At 48.1% G+C, this 18,302-nt stretch overlaps 1 protein-coding gene across 1 annotated transcript in view; it reads left to right on the forward strand.

Moving 5' to 3' along the window:
• The first annotated feature begins 586 nt into the window (after nt 1-586).
• Nucleotides 587-18,302, forward strand: part of LOC149328868 (uncharacterized) — a 121,570-nt gene continuing 103,854 nt past the window's right edge. The window contains exon 1 of the mRNA XM_089559120.1: nt 587-2,376. Within this exon, the coding sequence (XP_089415246.1) occupies nt 587-2,376 (1,790 nt within the window). The remainder of the gene's footprint in view (nt 2,377-18,302) is intronic.

Raw genomic sequence — 18,302 nt, forward strand, 5'->3', positions numbered from 1 at the left:
GCACGAAGTTGTAGTACCTAGTGCTAACAGCTTCTCATCTGGGACAATTAGATGGTTGCGATTTGGACAACTTGGTACTGATTCATCGTTGCGCTTTGGACAAGTTGGCACTGATTCATCGTTAGACAGGGCGGGAAGATAGGGCAGACGAAAGGGAGAACACGCAACACAAACGCTGTGATCTGCATGTTTTCAGAGTTCTGTATGATGAGTGGCATTCTTTTCTTCTTTTATGTTTATTTGCTGTTTTGCTGCAAAGGAAAGCTTTTAGAGATCGATTACCTGAATGAACAAGAGAACGCAACGGGGCGTTCGCATGTGGACGGACGCACTCCACATCGGCTCCGTGTCTTTTCGAAGATTCCGACCGAATTTTCACGTGGGCCACCGAAACTTTTCGGTTACATCGACGGATAACGTCACCTGGACCACGGCGACACCACTCTTGAGCCGGTGGGCCCATTTTTTGGACTTTTATCGGACTTTTGAGTGGCCACCTGCGGCCGGGAGCGCTGAGCCTAGCGTAGACCTAGCGCGCTCCCGGGGCGGCCCCGTGCGGTGCTTGCGTGTCTAGACATCGGCCAGCATGGAACCCCGGGACGCTGACGACCCTATCATGAATGAACCTACCCGGACCTCGGCCCAAGGTTCGCCGAATATTGAAGGTACGGACGAATCCCCTGCCGCGTCGCCGGTCAATGCGAGCCCCGGACTCGGGGACGCAGTGACCGAGGCCATGGAGACCTTGCCACCGCAGCGGGACGACGGGGCCGACATCGACCCATTGCAAGACGAAGACATGGATCGTTGGGAGCTTGTTTCTTACAAACGGCGCCTAAAAAGGAAAGGCTCGAAGAAAGGCTCGAAGGGGCCAGGCGATCCCCGGGAAGAAGCAAACAAGATAGCGCCGACAGCCGCAGCTGGCGGAGCAGAGACGCAAGCGAGTGGCGTGCCGCGCTTTACATTAAAACCACATCTGGCGGGAGCGCAGCGGCAGATAAGGCCACGTCCGCCGCCGCTACCGAAGGATGATATCAAGATCATTTATCGCCCCAAGGGAGGCCTAAAGATCAGCGAAATCCGTGTCGACCAGGCAACGCAAGCCCTCGTCGCGGCCAGCGGAGGAAAGATCAAGGAAGAAGACTTCATCATGAGACTCCGGCCCGGATCGAACATTATGATTGCGAGCACGCCCGACCTGGACATCGGCGACGTGCTCAGGAAGATCGAAAAGCTCATGATCAATGACCAGACCTATGCGACCAACACCTATCCAGCCCTACCGAACGACCTGAAGCGTGCGGTAATCCACGGCGTCATGCCGGGGCAATCACCGGCCCTACTGAAATCGAGGCTACGGCTTCGATCCCAAGGAGTGAAGATCCTGGAAGCGAGAATGCTGGGCAAGTCGGAAACGGCGCTCATCACGTTCGACGGCCCGTATATCCCGCAGTGGGTCATCTACCGCTCCGGAGAATTCAAGACCTACCCATATCGTCCTACGAGGCAGATCTGCTACGTGTGCGGAGAGCAAGGCCATCGTTCGGACGTCTGTCCAACGCCGAACACCAAGCTCTGCAGGACGTGCGGCACACACGACCCACCAGAAGGCCACCCGTGCAAGGCCAAATGCATAGTGTGCGAAGGCGACCACGTCACCAGGGAGTGCCGTCGACGCCTCAAGATTACTGACGAGCTCCGGGGCAGCACGACCGGCGGCCGGCAGTCCCGGAAACAACAATGGCAGCAGCAGCAGCAGCCGCAGCAGCCGCAGCAGCAGCAGCAGCAACAACAACTGCCGCAGCAGCAACAACCGCAGCAGCAGCAGCGGAACCCGCACCTGAGTCGAGAGCGCCGACCCAGGTGGCTTAGCTCGGAGCGGGACCATGGCCGCTCCTCGAGCCGAGGCCCTAGCACCGTGCGAGATTGCAGCCAGAGCCGATCCAGGGATGACTCTTTCCCGCCGCTCAACCGGGCAACGGCCAAGCCGAAGCAGCAGCCGCCGCAGAAACAACAGAAGAAGGGCGGCGTCAAGGTGAGCTGGGGAGCGGGCTCTCCAAACCCACTGATTCCGCACTCGGATCAAGATAATATTACGCGTAACTCGAAAGAAATTAAAGCACTAAGAGAGGAGAATGCACATCTCCGAAAAAAAATCGATGACCTCATTAAAGAGATGCAGGCTCAGAGAACAGGGCACGTACCGCGGCCCCCGACCCCGGCTGCCGAAGTGCAACGATCTCCAACCCCCTTAGCAGTGAACCCCGAAGAATTAAGAGCTTTCATGCAGCGCATGGATGATTTCATGATTCGCACCGAAGGACAGTTCCGCCAAATTCATGCAAGATTAGATGCCATGCAGGTCCAACTCAACCTGTCAGAACAGAACGTCACATTACTACAGCAAAAAGTTGCGTTGCATGACCAAAGTTTCCGCAACCACGTCAAAAGTCAAAATACGCAACGAATGAGAAACGAGGCCCGGGACAGGCTCATACACGAGCGCCGTTTCGGAGCTGAAGGCTCCAATCAGAACAATGCCCAAAACCATGGCTAAACAATCTCCACTAGAAATCTGGCAATGGAACTGCAGGGGGTACCGCCAAAAGCAGGGACTCCTAATGCAGTTTTTACATACACAAGGCTCCACACCCGATATAATAGCTTTACAGGAAACTAACACGACACCGTCACTCAGGGGATATACGTGCTACGATAGCGGACGCACGGCAACCTTGGTCAGCAAAAAGTTGGTAGCCATAGCCCATGACCCAATTCCCAACACCAAAATTGAACACTTAGTGACGGAAATTATTCCCAAAAAGAAGCGTAAGGAAAAGAGTGTCTTTATCGTAAACCTCTATAGCCCGCCTCGCCAGCGGGACGCGAATTTTGATACACTCTTTCTAGGGGCCAGCAAACTTGCGAAAAGCAACTCGTTGCTCATTGTAGGCGACTTCAACGCTCGCGGACAGCAATGGGGATACCCCACTAATAATCACAAAGGTATACAGGTCGAGGACGCGGCGGAAGCGATCCAATGTACCCTCTTAATAGACGAACTTCAACCCACGCGCCTTGGCACTTCGATCTGCCCGGATACGTGTCCGGACTTAACGTTTGTCAGGGGAGTGAAGCACGCAACGTGGGAGAATCTGCTGGAGAATCTAGGCAGTGACCACTATATCCTGAAGACCACGATAGCAGCCACCAATAACAAGCGCAAGCTCGGCACAGCCAAGATCACCAACTGGCCGGCTTTCCGCAAGGCTTGCGCGGACCTGGAAAGGGGGATTACTTCCATAGATGATTGGTGCCAACAACTTAAAGACATCCAGAAGCGGTACACTCAGGAAGTGGATCGCACCGAGCAAACACCTGAGGTGGACCCTCGGCTCATCAGGCTATGGGAGGCACGTCGAGGACTCACCAAGCGCTGGAAGAAGCAGCGCTTTAACAGGAAGCTCAAGCTCAAGATCGCAGAAGTCACCAAGCTAGCGGAGGAGTACGCGACCCAATTGGCCAGGCAGAGCTGGCAGCAGTTCAGTAGCTCGCTGGACGGCACCCTCAGCACGGCGAAAACGTGGCGTATACTCAAGACCCTCCTCGACCCTACCCAAACCAGGGCCGAAAGCGGGAAAGCTATCCGCAGACTCGTCCACACCTTCGAGGGTACGGAAGAGGAACTGCTAGATAAGGCCAAAGAGAAATGCTACGGCACGACCTTGCCTGCGGCATACGCGAAACCATACCTGGGGAAACCGAACACCCACTTAGACAGGCCGATCACCAGGGAAGAAGTGTTCGCTGCCATAAAGGCATGCACGCGCAACACTGCGGCGGGAGCAGACAAGATCCAGAACGCACTCATACGCAACCTCTGCGACGAGGCGGTCGACCAACTGACCACCTTCCTCAACGGGCACTGGGCCGCAGGAACGGTTCCTGAAGAGTGGAAGCATGCAGAGGTCGTAATGATCCCCAAACCGGGTAAGAAACTCCAGATCGAAAATCTCCGACCTATCTCACTCACCTCCTGCCTATGCAAGCTCTACGAGCGAGTCGTTACTCGGAGGCTCCAAAGCTACATGGAAGACGAAGACCTGTACCCCCACAGTATGTTCGGCTTCCGAGCCCACCTCTCCACCCAGGACGTCCTCTTACAACTCAAAGAGGAAGTCCTCACCAACGTCCCGAGCGTAGGCGAGAACGTGGTTATGGCCCTCGACATCAAAGGAGCCTTTGACAACGTTAGCCACACGGCTGTAATGGAAGGACTTGACAACCTCCACTGCGGCGAGAAGATTCACAGCTACGTGAAGGCCTTTCTCTCCAACCGCACTGCAACGGTTGGGCTCGGAGAACTTCGCAGCGCTAAATTTTCGACCCCCAACAAAGGCACACCTCAAGGGTCCGTCATCTCGCCACTACTTTTCAACGTGGCCATGATCGGCCTCGCGAGACAACTCGAGAAGATCGAAGGCATACAGCACGCAATATACGCTGACGACGTCACGGTCTGGGTTACCACTGGGTCGCTCGGCCAGAAAGAAGAACGACTGCAAGCAGCGGCTACCTGCGTGGAAGAATATGTCAGTGCACGAGACCTCGCCTGTTCCACCGAAAAATCAGAACTCCTGCGAGTCCACAAAGGGAAACACAAGGAAGGGTCCCTCAATGTCTCCCTCGAAGGACAGCTAATTCCAGAACGAGACAAGATACGAGTCTTGGGAATGTGGCTGCAGAGCAACCAGCGATGCGGCCATACGCTCGGCCTTCTCAAGCAATCGACCACTCAGGTCGCCAGAATGATCACGCGCGTGTCGCAGAAGCGCAGCGGCATGCGAGAGGGGGATACCCTGCGCCTGGCTCAGAGCCTGGTGGTCAGTCGCGTGGGTTACGCCCTCCCGTACTTCAACCTCAACAAAGGAGAAGTGGATAGTGCAGATACCATACTCCGCAAAGCTTACAAGACAGCCCTGCATCTACCAATGAACACCTCCAACGAAAAACTACTGGCTCTTGGAATTCACAACACCTTCGAAGAGATCAAAGAAGCCCAACTGGTCACGCAGTTAGCTAGGCTCCAGCAGACTCCTACGGGGCGCTCGCTCCTTAGGCGACTGGGGCTAGGCCGAACTGCGGAATTCGAGAATCGTACTGCGAGCATACCGGACTCAATTCGCCAGACTCTAAAGGTTCGCTCCCTTCCCCGGAACATGGACCCCAACTTGCATGCGGCCCGTAGGGCAGCCCGGGCGAGGTATGTACAACAAAATCTAGTTAAAAAATCCACAACGGTATACACGGACGCGGCGCCGTATACAGGAAGCTCACATAACAGCACAGTGGCGGTAGTTATTGATTCGAACTTAAAGGAATTAGCTAGCGCCTCAGTGAGGGATTGCACGGTAACCGAAGGGGAGGAGCTGGCCGTAGCTCTAGCGGCGGTAGCCGGTTATCGAAGCAACATGTCCCTTACCATCCTTACAGATTCGAGAGAAGCGTGCCGTAACTACATGAACGGCCGCATAGGTCGCGCCGCGCTCCGGCTCCTCCAGAGCGCGACCCCACCAAAAGTCACACATAGCATTTACTGGGTGCCAGGACACACCGACATAGCCGGGAACGAACGCGCCGACGAGGTAGCTCGAGGGTATACGAGCCGAGCTTCCTCCCAATCGGACGATCTACCCGACCGAGTCAGCCCTACGTACTCAGACATTCTCAACTACTATAAGGGGGTACGGATCCGCTATCCGTCGCCTCATCCTGATCTAAATCAACTAGAGGCAGTGTATTGGCGAAGATTGCAGACAGGAACATTCCCAAACCTGCATATCCTCAGCAAGATTTACCCGACGCAATATCGGGACACTTGCCCGTGGTGTGGTAGCAAACCATCGTTGTACCACATCACGTGGGAATGCAGTAAAAACGACAACTTTCGCAAAGACCCGAGTGCAGAACAGTGGGAGAGCCGGCTCTCCAGCGGCGATCTGGGTTGCCAACAAGGCCTGATCCAGCACGCCCAACGAGCAGCGAAGCTCAGCGGAGCCCTGGAATAGGGGCACTGACCCTGTGAGAAGAAGGAAGATGGACCTCTTCTTTCTCGTCTGCTACTAGCACCTTTCTAGACCAATAAAAGTCTTTCCTACCTACCTACCTACCTGAATGAACAATCGGTTGCTACCAAGCGGTTGTGTTACGCGTTCTTTTTTGTGTCGGTCCTGTCGTCCAGTGCCAATTAAAAACCATTTGATGGTAGTGACGCTTCTCTTCATGGGAACATTTTTTCGCCAGTAAATTTTCTCTACACATTGCTGTGTGCTAAAGCACTTGTTGGCACCCTCATGTTGGCGCATAGGCGTTCAGAAGTACGTTAGGCATGCGCAAACTGTTTATCAGAGTGGATATCAGAGCAGCAGAATGCGTATGTTAAAATCTTTTTCCTTGCATCAATGTTGCTGTTAGCTTACGTCTAGTAATTGTTGCGGCGATACCACATTCGATAAGGAGATGGCTAACGATTCGCGAAATTCAGGCAGCGACCACCGTTCGCTAAAATTATCTTTGTAACAGCGCTGTACTCGGTGATCGTTACCTATAACGGTTTTGATGGAACGATAATTTTTATCACAATAAGGGAAAATTATTCCAGAACCTCTAAGGTTGAAAGTAAATGACAGGAAAATGATACAAAAAGGGTGTTTCATGCGTCACAACAGCCATTCCCGTTGTCAAGAAAATCTGCCACAAATGGCTACATTGAATTCTTAGCGAGTGCTATTCGCACGCTTCCTTTTTTGCTGTTGCTCATAACTTGGGCAGATGCATATGGGTGATTTTCTACACAAAAGCTGCGGCGCCCTCATGCGGGAGACTTGATTACAGCATCGCATGCACAGCCGCGGGATTTTAAAAGGTACGAGAGAGATAAGCTGATGTTTGCTATCTTTTGTCGAGACGTTAGCTTCGGCTTAACTGCACGTGCACAGTAGCGTTAAAAAATAAGGTGTTTGCTCGGTGATCTCAAATCATCGGCTGCTTACGTTTCAAACTTAAACCCTATATTCGTTTTTTAGAGAGCAGCTCTTTGGCGTCCGTTGCTGGGTTTCGCGTCGTCGTCGGCGTTGTCGTCGGCCTCGTAACCAGCTCCGCCCCCCTTTCATCCCCCCAGCTCTAGCAGCGACCGACTGATACCGCTGGATGCCGCTGACGCCGCTAGAGAGTCAAGATAACGTGACTGCATAGAACACCGTCGCCGCCATGCAGAAAGAGGAGGAAAGGGTCCCCCCCCCCCCCTGTTCTTGTGTGGCGGATAGGGTGCTCTTCAGTTGCCGACGCGCCGGTTATTTCACATACGCTCCGGCACGTCGACGAATACGTGACCACCTTCCCACGGCTAGACCTGGTTCTTAGCGCTGCGGAAGCGAGGGTATCATATTGTATGTGTCGGCATCGGCGGCGTTGTCCCTAAAACCAACTCCGCAGCGGGGGTTGACTATCGAAAAGGTGAAACAGCTTATTTGCTGCGCTCAAATTTCGCATTAGGAAGTAACGTAATCGTCGGTAATTTTTTTTTTGCTACACATTCATTGTCAACTGCGCAATGTGTTTTCGTTTAATCATTTTGTGCTTAAAGAAACCGCTCAGAGTAACAACAGGAAGACTTGCCTTATCTCGCGGGGGTGGTGTCGATCGTTATGCGCTTAAGAAAAGCAGATTCTTCTTTACTGTACACGCCTCAGTGATGCGCATTTTAAGGCGTGAGCGATGAGCTCATGGTGAATTTCTGGCTTGTGCGTCCAAATGGTGTCCAATGATTTTTTGCGCGTTTCACCCGTGCTTTCCCGCTTTTCAATTGACCTAGTGCGAATTATTCTCTGCTTCCAGTGAACTCAACTTCTAGGCTCACGTCTCGACGAATTTGGATGCACCGACGCTGATTCAGAAAGGCTGTGGCGCCTCATTCATTCTACTGCCATGGCAGCCAAAGATGTGGCCGTACTGTGTGCACATATCAGTCGAATGGACCCGAAGCAGCTGCACATTTGCCGACAACTGTATGTACTGGAAGCTTCAAGCATGGACATAGAGCGCCCCGATGTCGCCGTGCAAAAAATACGAAATGCCCTTCTGGGTGTCGTTTCTACGGAAGCGCGGCTGCTCCGAATAGCCGGCCTGTAATCTTATACGATGCGACTAAATATACTACATGCTTGGAAGCTGTATTTGCTGAGGAACTGCGCTGACGTGTCTTTTCACTGCCCAACATTCTTGGAGCATCTGTCCATCTCCCTGCGCCCTCCTGGTCTCCCCCCGACGATGAGGACGCATCTTCTATTTGGTGTGTACTATGCGTGCATCTTTACCGGAGACGAAGAATCTTGGAACCCCGAGCACAAGGTAGTGTGCATCACCCTGTGGTCTGGACTACCGCTTCTGGCTGTCCGAACGGTAGGAGCCAGCGCTGAGCGTAAGTTCAGTGACGCTTTGAGCGCTGCTCTATTCGGTACCTCTTTCAGGCTTCTCGAAAGAATTTACGAAGACCTAGACGCCCGGACGCCCGCTTTACAGCCGCATTTATGACTTCATGCTTCACCGGCAGCGGTACGGAGACGTTTTACCAGAAGCGGCCGCTCATGAAGACTAGCTGCCCGACGACGAATGAGACCTACACCGCGGTAAGGCGTTTTTTTTTTTTCGTTTAACTAAAATTTTGCTTAGTGTGGTCTATGTGCTCTTGAATGCAATCGCAGAATTCGTTTGGCCAGCAGTTTTGGGAAGTGGCTCCAAGCTCAAAAAATTCAAGTCAAAGTTGCTTATTCATTTACGTCCGGCTGCAACAGGCAGACATTTTCGTCGAACCAGATACTTACATTACGCCTGAAAATCCAATAGAAAGTAATTTACTAGCAAACGCGCGGAATGTGGAAATGAAGACACAATGTCGATTATGTGCTCATGTTTGAATTTGCAAACGACTGAAGTAAAAAAATCCCATTTATCTCGGCCTCCATCATAGTTTTTGATATTAATCGTGTCTAAAGTTTTAAAAAAATGTCGATGCTGGTGTGAAATTGTAGCTAGAGTGAAGATATGTTTCGTTTAATATGGGAGAACCACTTAAACATTAAGGATACTCAAAACAGGAAGTATGAGGAAAACATGCGTTTTAAATCTAACGCTGAAGACTGCTCCAAGACACTGAACTTATGATATAATGAATTAAGGTGATCGTTTGTTTTATGAATATTTTTGGCTTCGTGGATATCGGCACGGAAGTTTGTCACCTTATATCGTGCAGTAAGAAGATTTAGTACTATTTTTTTTTGATGCACATAATTCAGCTTTGAGACTTGAAAATGGTATCATCATGATCACTCTTTTAAAGCAAAATGTGGCGAAGTATAGATTCAGAAATCGATGCAAGAATTTTGTCGCAGGTGAACGCTCTTAGCTCGGGAAAAGTCCCAGTGGTGAAGATACCTCTGAGCTAATTTTCTATCTTCTCTAGCGGATTGAAAGTCCGTTTTCACTAAAATACGCTGCCTTGTCAAAAGTAGCAACTTATCTACTGACAGAGGCCAATATTAATTGTTTCCGTTTGTTGATTTTATTGTTCTGTTTAATTTGTTGAATACTCTGCTCTGCGTTTAGGATTCTCAAGAAAATTTTCACACGACCGTGAAAGCTCATTCAGCTCTGCGACTGCTGATGCAACACTAGGCCCAAAACACTCGGTCGCCAAGCTTGAGCATTCCTATCACGCAGGCCTGGATTGCTTGTGCGCACAATTATTTCCCATATCTTCCAAAGTCTTCGTTCAAACAATAAAATGCGAGCGATATTTTTGTCCACCCTTGCGCGCACATGCGAAGCCTGCATCGGTGCATTTACCCTTCTTTATTACCCTGCTTGGTTGAATTTTATAGGCCAGTAATGCATTGTAGGAGGAGGGAGTGTTTATGTTTCAACGTAAACATACTTTCAACCAGTTAATATTTTCCCAATTATTGCTGATAACCCTTCAGCGCCCTTTTTCTGGGCATATCGGGGGCTAGCGAAAACTGCACCGTTTAGGCACGCCTTCTAGATATACTGCAATGAACAGATTCGCGCATCTTTGAATTAGTGAGATTACGCAGTAAGTGCTTGGCACTACTTCCAAAATGGGCGGTTATTGTATCTGCAGTGATATACGGCTCCGTGGTTTATATGACGATTCCAGTGCACAATGGCGTCATGCACAGCGTGAAACAACCTGGACACGAAACATTGCTTGTTCTCGGGGAGTGTTCTGACAGCTTTTGTAAAACGGCGAGTGCCCGCATAAATATTAAGGCCAAAGCCTTTAATGCGTTATTGTTGTCGACCGAAGGTTGTCAGCAGAGGTGTCACGCTTTTCCTAGTCAGACCAGAAAGAAAATCATTGTGCACGATGGGATTTGAACCACCATCCTTCCATTCCGCAGCCGAGCGTGCTAATGGCTACGAAACTTCCTGCCAACGCATATGTAGTTCTCCTTGTCTAGAACGCAGGAGAGTGTTTGCAGCAAGGCGTCGAATCAGACTGATGCCTCCTAAACGTCCTCTACTGTCTTCAGCCTTTAAGATTCACAAACAATTGTGTACATACCATCTTAACTACACATCAGTGACACAAGCAGTAACACTGCGCTTAAGGCTTTCGCCCCACCGCACTTTAGGTCAACAAAGTGCCGCTCTGAATTTTTATCCTGCTAATGATCATTTCCAGACATTGGCGAAAGTCTACTGGGGATTGCCGTTTTGAGCAATTAGGCAGCCGGCTATTGCTGCGGTAGCACTTTTGAGTCTAGGTGCGCACAGTCTCCTCACATCTCTAATAAGCGCTCTCGCCTTTTGTTCGAACGTTGCTGTCAAGGTAAATACTTCAATAACAGCTGTTGCGATGCAACACTAGCTTTTCTAAAAGCGGCAGGAAAAGCTGCAGTGGACTAGAGTACCAAATGTATCCTAAGTATGGCTTTCCCCCCTATCGCGTGTCTTCCATACACATCTGAAATAAACTTCACTGACTAGAATGGCAGATGCGAAATAAGTAACTCTCTCCTACGTCGCTCGTTCATAAATATGCTCAGTTCGCAGCCCTCAGAGGTTCACCAGAATATTCCGCAGTATTCACGAAGGCATTAAAATTCTTCTCTTCCACCTGGGTTTCATATTCCTTTTATTTTTTTTTTATTTGATACCTCAAAGGCCCCTGGTATGGGGCATTACATGAGGGATGGGCATGGCAGTTAAACAACTATGGTCTTGATAGCGTTCTTAAAATGGATGGCGTTGATGTGATGCACGGCGTCCTGTGGTAGATCATTCCAGTCCCGGGATGACGTGACGAAAAAAGATCGGGAATGAGCGGTAGTTCTTGCGGTGGCGGCGTTGACGACCTTATGGTGGTTAATACGGCTTGAGAGGCGATAAGCAGGTGATATGACTGATTCTCCTAAAGATGAATGATAGAACATATGAAAGAGGCAGAATCGAGACATTTGTCGTCGCCGTTCAAGGCTGGGTAAGTAAGCTCTAGATTTTAAGGCAGACACACTAGTGTAGTACGAATAGTCAGAATAAATGAAGCGGATAGCTCGATTTTGTATTTTTTCTAAGGTTAAAGAGAGGTTAGACTGGTGAGGATCCCATATTGCCGAAGCATATTCTAGTTTAGGACAGTCAAAAGTTATGTAAGCTAATGATTTGATGGATGGGGTGGATGGGGTGATTTGATGGATATGTGCCTGAAATCGTAGACATCAGACCACCGAACCGGTTGTGGGACTGCCTAGATACACAGGGACGGCAGGTGTGACTGAGTGGAAATTAAGCTGATTCCTGCAAAAATGTAATAGCTTTCCCTAGATTACGCTGGGTGTGATTTCGTGAACCGTCCACGGCTGTTCGTTGCTGTTTTTGTGAAAACTACTTTTATGGTATATCGTAAAAAAAATTTCTCCCAGGGCACTTGGTAATACAAATGCTTCTTCACTAGACAGTCTCGTCAAAAAGGAATGCATTTTAGAGAGATATCGCGCCCGCGGGGTGCACCGTTAACTGTTGAGTAGCACTCGCAAACTTAGTAACAAATGCAAACGCTCCAGGGCAAAGTGCCGTGTTGTATTCAAAATAATTTCTATTTTTATTCTTTCAGCTGCTCGTTTCTCATAGTGCTTCAGTTACGCATTCTGAGCATTGTTGTGGTTGTTGTTATCTTCGTACAATGGCGCATGCCCACACAGGGGTATCAGTCAAGAATTGGGTTCTTTTTTTGTGTTTCTCCATATACGTTGCCAAGTATCTTCTTCTTTTTTTTTCCAGCAGCCCTCTCTGAAAGCACCAGCGAACCATCGCTGCCTCAAAACCGGTGTGCTCCGCAAGCCCTTCATTACATCTCAGGGAAGACTCCATGCCTGCGAAGTGAAGCAGTCGCTTCACAGCCCACGAACTTCAGGCAGCGCTCAACGCTATTAGCACGTAATGGTTCCTCCACTGATTCGCCTAATGACTTGCTAAAAAAACTGCTAAAAAAAAGAATGCCAAGAGCCATCTCGCCACTTAACGGGGCCCATTTGCTTCCTGGATGGCCGAACATGGCAAAAGGAGCGGCCAAGCAAGAAAAATAGATATTCAACTAAACAAGTATGGCATCCGGTGCCTATAACTTACCGTTTATTGTCAGACTGGAACAACTTTTTTAAACAAAGTTTTTGACAAACTGCAGTAACCTTATTGCGCTGTACCCAGCCCTTGGAAATAGGTCGTAACATTAGACGTTTCGTTTAGGCTCATGAAGCGGCGTGAAAACCCTCTGGGGAAAAGCGAAACTTGAAGGGGGAAACATTTTTATCTTGAACGTACGACAGGAATGCCGCATATGAGGACGTCCAAAGACACGCGGGCCGCTTTGTGTTGCAGTTCAGAGAACGTAAAATGTGGGTGTCAATACAGCAATTTGGCAATAGTAGCAGCTCGTTTATCGCTCAGACTGTGCCTCACGGATGTATATCATTTAATGCTTTGCAGTTCACCTTCATTTCCATTATTCCGAAGCTTGATGACGACCTATATTACTGTGCAGTTGCGTCCTTACAAAAATCCAAGGATCCCTTCACAACCAAAACAAAAAATTGGACTGCAGCACTGCTAGCTAAACATTCTTTTGCTTCTTTTTTCACTCCAAGCTCGACCTACTAAAATAATCTGCCTTGGAAATTTTGTTACTGAAAACTTTTATAGCTTTAAGAACCACTTAACACGAGTTTTGTAACATATCTTAGCTTTTTATCTTCGGTTATATTGGTTTTTTCGCTTGATTACCTTCGTGAGTGCTTTCTACGCAATGATTTTGAAGTGACGGGCGTCATTTAAAAATATACGTGTGTCGTATTCCTCGTTTTTTTTTTTCATACCTGACTTGCATGAAAGCGCACTATTCTGGTTGGACAAGTGTCTCCTATTTGTACGAGCATGCGCATTGGCTTTATTTTTTAGTAGACGGCAACATGAATTCAATAAAATTTATAAAAAATCCTTTCGCACGGCTGTTTGTTGAAAAAATAGCTTGACAACGGAATAAAACGGCTGCACCGCTATGAAAGTCACGCAAGAGAAAACATTCACACATTGCAAGCTGCTAACAGAAAGGTCTTACTTCAACACGACTTCACTTGCGAAAACGTGTGTTTAGACTGATTGCTTGGTGGTATTGATTTACTCTGCCGTCGGGACGTCCGGCGACACTACTAGACACAGGTTAGGCTCTAATCGATGTTTTACTGGTCCGACCTGTTCGCTGGTGAAGCTGGTGGAAGCTGGTGAACGTGCAATGCGCAGCACCGTGTGTGTTGCAGCTTGACCCGGAATGCGGCCGGCTGCAGCGGAAACATGGTGCACTCGTGCAGTGGCGCACCAATCTGAATCGTTTGTGCCGCCGCGGGTTCGAAACCCGGTCGCGGCAATAGTTATTTTATTTCTGCATTTTCAAGATCAGGAACGCCACTAGATTCTTGATGAGGTTCGACTCTGTTATGTATATATAGCTTTGGCACTAATATAATTTGCCGATGCTTTCTGCTGCATTATTGCCTGCACATTACTGCATGCTCGCGCCACCTTTGTGATGTACCAGTTTTCTCCCGCACATTTACTTGGGCATTAGTGGTGTCTTGAAGTTGTATTTACACTGCTATAGGTTGAGGAGGCGTATTTCATATCGTACTATTGCGGGGTCCTTGAGATTTCAGTATCCGCGACGTATACGGTAGTCTTCGACTACGTCCCCCAGCCCGCCGGGTAGCCGCTGGGACTTCATTTTGTGCAAGTTTTCTGGCAAGCTCATGCTCCGCTTTCTTGGATTGAAATGCTTGCATACAAAGAAAAAAAAAAGCTTGACGTTCAATTAGTCTGCTTAGGGACTTGAAGAATCTGCAGGTGGCTAAAACTACTGAAATGGTCACGTTGGAGTTCTGATTCCATCGCCTTCAATTTTCGCCCACATTCCAACGCCTTCCATGATTTTACATTCTTACGGTTATTTATACAAGGTTAAGTTATTTCTTTATCATTCGTAGTTTGCACTGTGCTCGGAAGAGGGCTGCCAATTTATATACAGTTAAAACTCGAATTAACGAAATCCAGTTTTACGAAGATTCCGATCTAACTAATAAATTTTTAATCTCCAGCAAACGCACATTGGTTTCAGTGTAATGTTCTCAGTGAGCCGAAATAACGAAACAAAAGACCACTACACTCGATTTAACGAAGTGTATCTTTAAATAATGGAGTAAAAAAGATTATTTCTCGCATATTTTCCCCGCAATGTGTCACAGCTTGTTGGCAGCGTACCAATGGCAACATCTCGGCGCCAAAGTCACGGCCCTGCTTTTATTTGCACGGGGTTGTAAGCTACACCGCTACACGGAACAAAGGACTTGGCAGTCGGCGGCGCTTCCCAACTTGGCTTCGAGTCCGTTTCGCCACATGACGCTTTCATGCACAAGCGATTTATGAAAACGCACTGGAGCGGGTTCTTGGCAAACGGGATGTCGCGGTTAGTGTTAGGTGCCGCTACGTTACAATTTATAGTTTGAATGCATGAAAAAAGCCTTCTTGAATTTCTTGAAACTTCCAATTTGGCGAAATTATTCGCGGCTGCTCATCACTTCATTAAATTGAATTTTAAATGCACCTATATTCCAAGCTGTGGTTTGTGTCAATTCATTATTGTTCTTCCAGAAGGGTAGACAAGTCGTTAGTGTAATTACACGAAGAACATCTACAAAGTAGGTATTAGAGCTAACTTTAGGAAATATAATACAAATCTGGAGGACGGAACCATTCTCTTTTCCGGTTTCTGTACTCTTCTAGCTTGATATCGGTACCCAGCAAACCCTAATTTCTGGACACGTTCTGGTATAGCAAAGAGCTCTTTTGTAGGGTTTTGCTACAATTCTCCAAGTCTTCATTTTATTTTCTGACCAGTGCTCCACTTTTTGTCACTAACGTGAAGTGTGTGAAACAATTATTCAGCTTGACGAGAAAGCAGAAGTCGTGCAAGATTCATTTAGAGTAGAAGGTGCTTGTAGACAAAGGTGATGCTATGTTTTCTGAAAGTCGTTTCAATATTTATAAGGCTTTGTTCATAACGTTATCCGTTGTCGATCACGTTGTTCATCATGTCCGTCCTTAATGTCTCCGGATCGCTTCCGCTATTTCAAAGCTCAAAACGACGCCAATTGGCATCGAGCCAATTGCTATTCTATATCAGGTGGGCATAAATTTCGATATTAGGGGACTTAGTGCTTTCTGTGCACTTCTCAGAAAAAATTATTTTCAAAGAAGACCTGTGTGTAGCTGCGACAACATGTCAAGATCTTTTCGTGGACCCAACAATCAACTCAGAAAACTGCTTGATAGGAAAACGTGCTGCACGCTTTTTAAAGCGATGTCATGCGCAGGGTCAGGAGCCGACACGTCCGTGAGCAGTGACAATATTATAATAAAAAAGAAGAATAGACAACCGGTGGTCATAATATTGACGGTGAAAAAATTTCCGTCCGAACTGCCGAGATTATCAAGTGCACTCTAAGGCCCATTCACAATCTGCGCAAAAATTGCAAACTTCGAGGCACAGATCTTAGAGCAATGAGTACCTTGAGCAGTAACACGTTCCTCTCAATCTTGATAATTTATTTAGCAGGCAGTTCTCCGCTGACTTTGTGGTTTTTGGGAGGCAGAGCGCTTCTTGAAATGTAAAAACAATATATCAGAACAACGATTCCTGCCTTAGCTCAATGCATAGTTTTTCAGTACAGAAAACATTACAACCTTTGCATGCATCCTCATATTCTAACGAATTCACCCAGGTATTCTTGAGTGCATCCAAATGAACGTGTTGCCTAGAGTAAATGTTAAGGCACGCCTGCCTTTGCATTGGTAGGCACATGCATGGAACTTATATGGCTTCACCGTGCTGCCCTTCTGGTTAAATTGAGTGAGACGGGAGCACCAAAACCCGACCACACATGCAGCCCTTGGAGGTGAAGTGCTCGAGATAGCAATGTGCTGTGCTATACCCGAGCACTTTATTTATTCCAAGGTAGTCGAAATTATTCCTAGGCCTTCTACTACTCTAGCTCTTCGCCGTGTCTCACGTTCGCAAGGTCCCCCTTCACTTCCTTATGGCTCGCTTGAGACGACCATTGAAGCCACGAATTTGACTGCGCATTTCCATTCCGCATGACGAAAAGAAATATTTTGCTTGAGACATTTGGTTCATGGGATTACCTAGAGTATCTACTACACCCGATCTGAGAGATAACAGGGTCGAAAAATTTCACGACAGTGACCAAAAAGGCGGCAGCTGAATAATATCACCAAGCACTTTTCAGGAAAGGTACAAATCGTCAAAGCTAGAAAGAATACAATAACTTCTATAAAAAGTGACTCATTAAGTGCTCAAAAGATCCTGATCGCCAAGGAAGAAAATGGCCTGGTAGTGGGGCTGGTGCAAAACGCCAGCTAAGTATTCCGTGTAAAAGGGCTGCAGGAGGTTGGAAAAAGAGAGTTGGGATGGCTACTGGCAATGAAAGAGATAATGCCACAGGTTGGAATACTCTGAGGAGCATCAAGCGGGGTCATACAGCATGGGGAACAGAACCAGGCGAGCTGGGAGGAGATTGGTGTTGTTGTGAGGCTGGCGCAGAATATGACTCCGCGATCCCTCTGAAAGGGATCGCGGAGCTGCATGTAGCGTGACTTGATGATGCATTTGTAATGCAGAGCTTGGTTACAGGCCGGTGCGCTTGACAAGGGTGTTGCAGGGGCCCGGATGAGAGTTTAGGGAGCGAGGTTGTGGACCAGCTCATTAGTTCAGGTGCGAACACATGTGACCGGCACACTTTATAGCAGCTTCAGTGGGGAGTCAGTGGGGCGAGAAACGCATTAGCAGACTCTGCCACTCATACAGATTAAGACGTAAACATGGACACGAATGCCTAGCTCGAAACTAGGTAGAGATTTATCTAGTCCGAGCACACCACAACCGGGCATATCTCCATCAAAAATCACTTCCGTTCTGGGGCCTTACAGTGAGAGGCTAGAACATCTTAGGCTAGAAAGAAGACAAATAACCATCCTCGTCGAACGCTGTACCGTAGAGTACAGCACATATTAACAAATTTCTCAAAGTTTCATCTTTTAAATAATAAAAAAAAAACAAATTACTGCCTTTGGTTGGAAAAGGCTTCACACCCCATGGCACCCAGTGGTAACGCAAGCGAAAGCAAGAGCAAATGTTAACTGTCTAATGGCCGGCCAGAGAGCAGTTGGAGGCGGTCCTGGGCCGGTGCAGCCTGGATTATCTAGCTAGTCCGCAAGTCAGATGCCACCAGCGGAGATTAGGGCAAGGGGGCCCCATGCATGAGCCGCTGCATATTTTTTATTTCGTTAAATAAATGTTCTCTCGCTCTCTCTCAGTGGAGATCGAGCTTGAGCTCGCAGTGAGCATTTTTCTTCTAGGAGTCCTTAGTGTTGACGATAACAGAAGATTGTAAAGCGCTAAATACGAAGGTTGGGACCGTATATTGATAAACTGCTTTTTTCCTCGATAGAAAGAGAACCATGCTATGAAACTTCATGCGTACTTCTTTTAACTGAAGATTGTGAACGGGCAAATCATATAGGATATCACTACTAATCCTTGCCAAAAGAGTTGTTTGTTTGCAATTCCTAATATATAAGGAAGAGAATGTATCGCCACT

Source organism: Amblyomma mixtum, chromosome 9 (assembly GCF_055824585.1).
Source record: "Amblyomma mixtum isolate Tamu chromosome 9, ASM5582458v1, whole genome shotgun sequence".
In the NCBI taxonomy this organism is placed as follows: Eukaryota; Metazoa; Arthropoda; class Arachnida; order Ixodida; family Ixodidae; genus Amblyomma; species Amblyomma mixtum.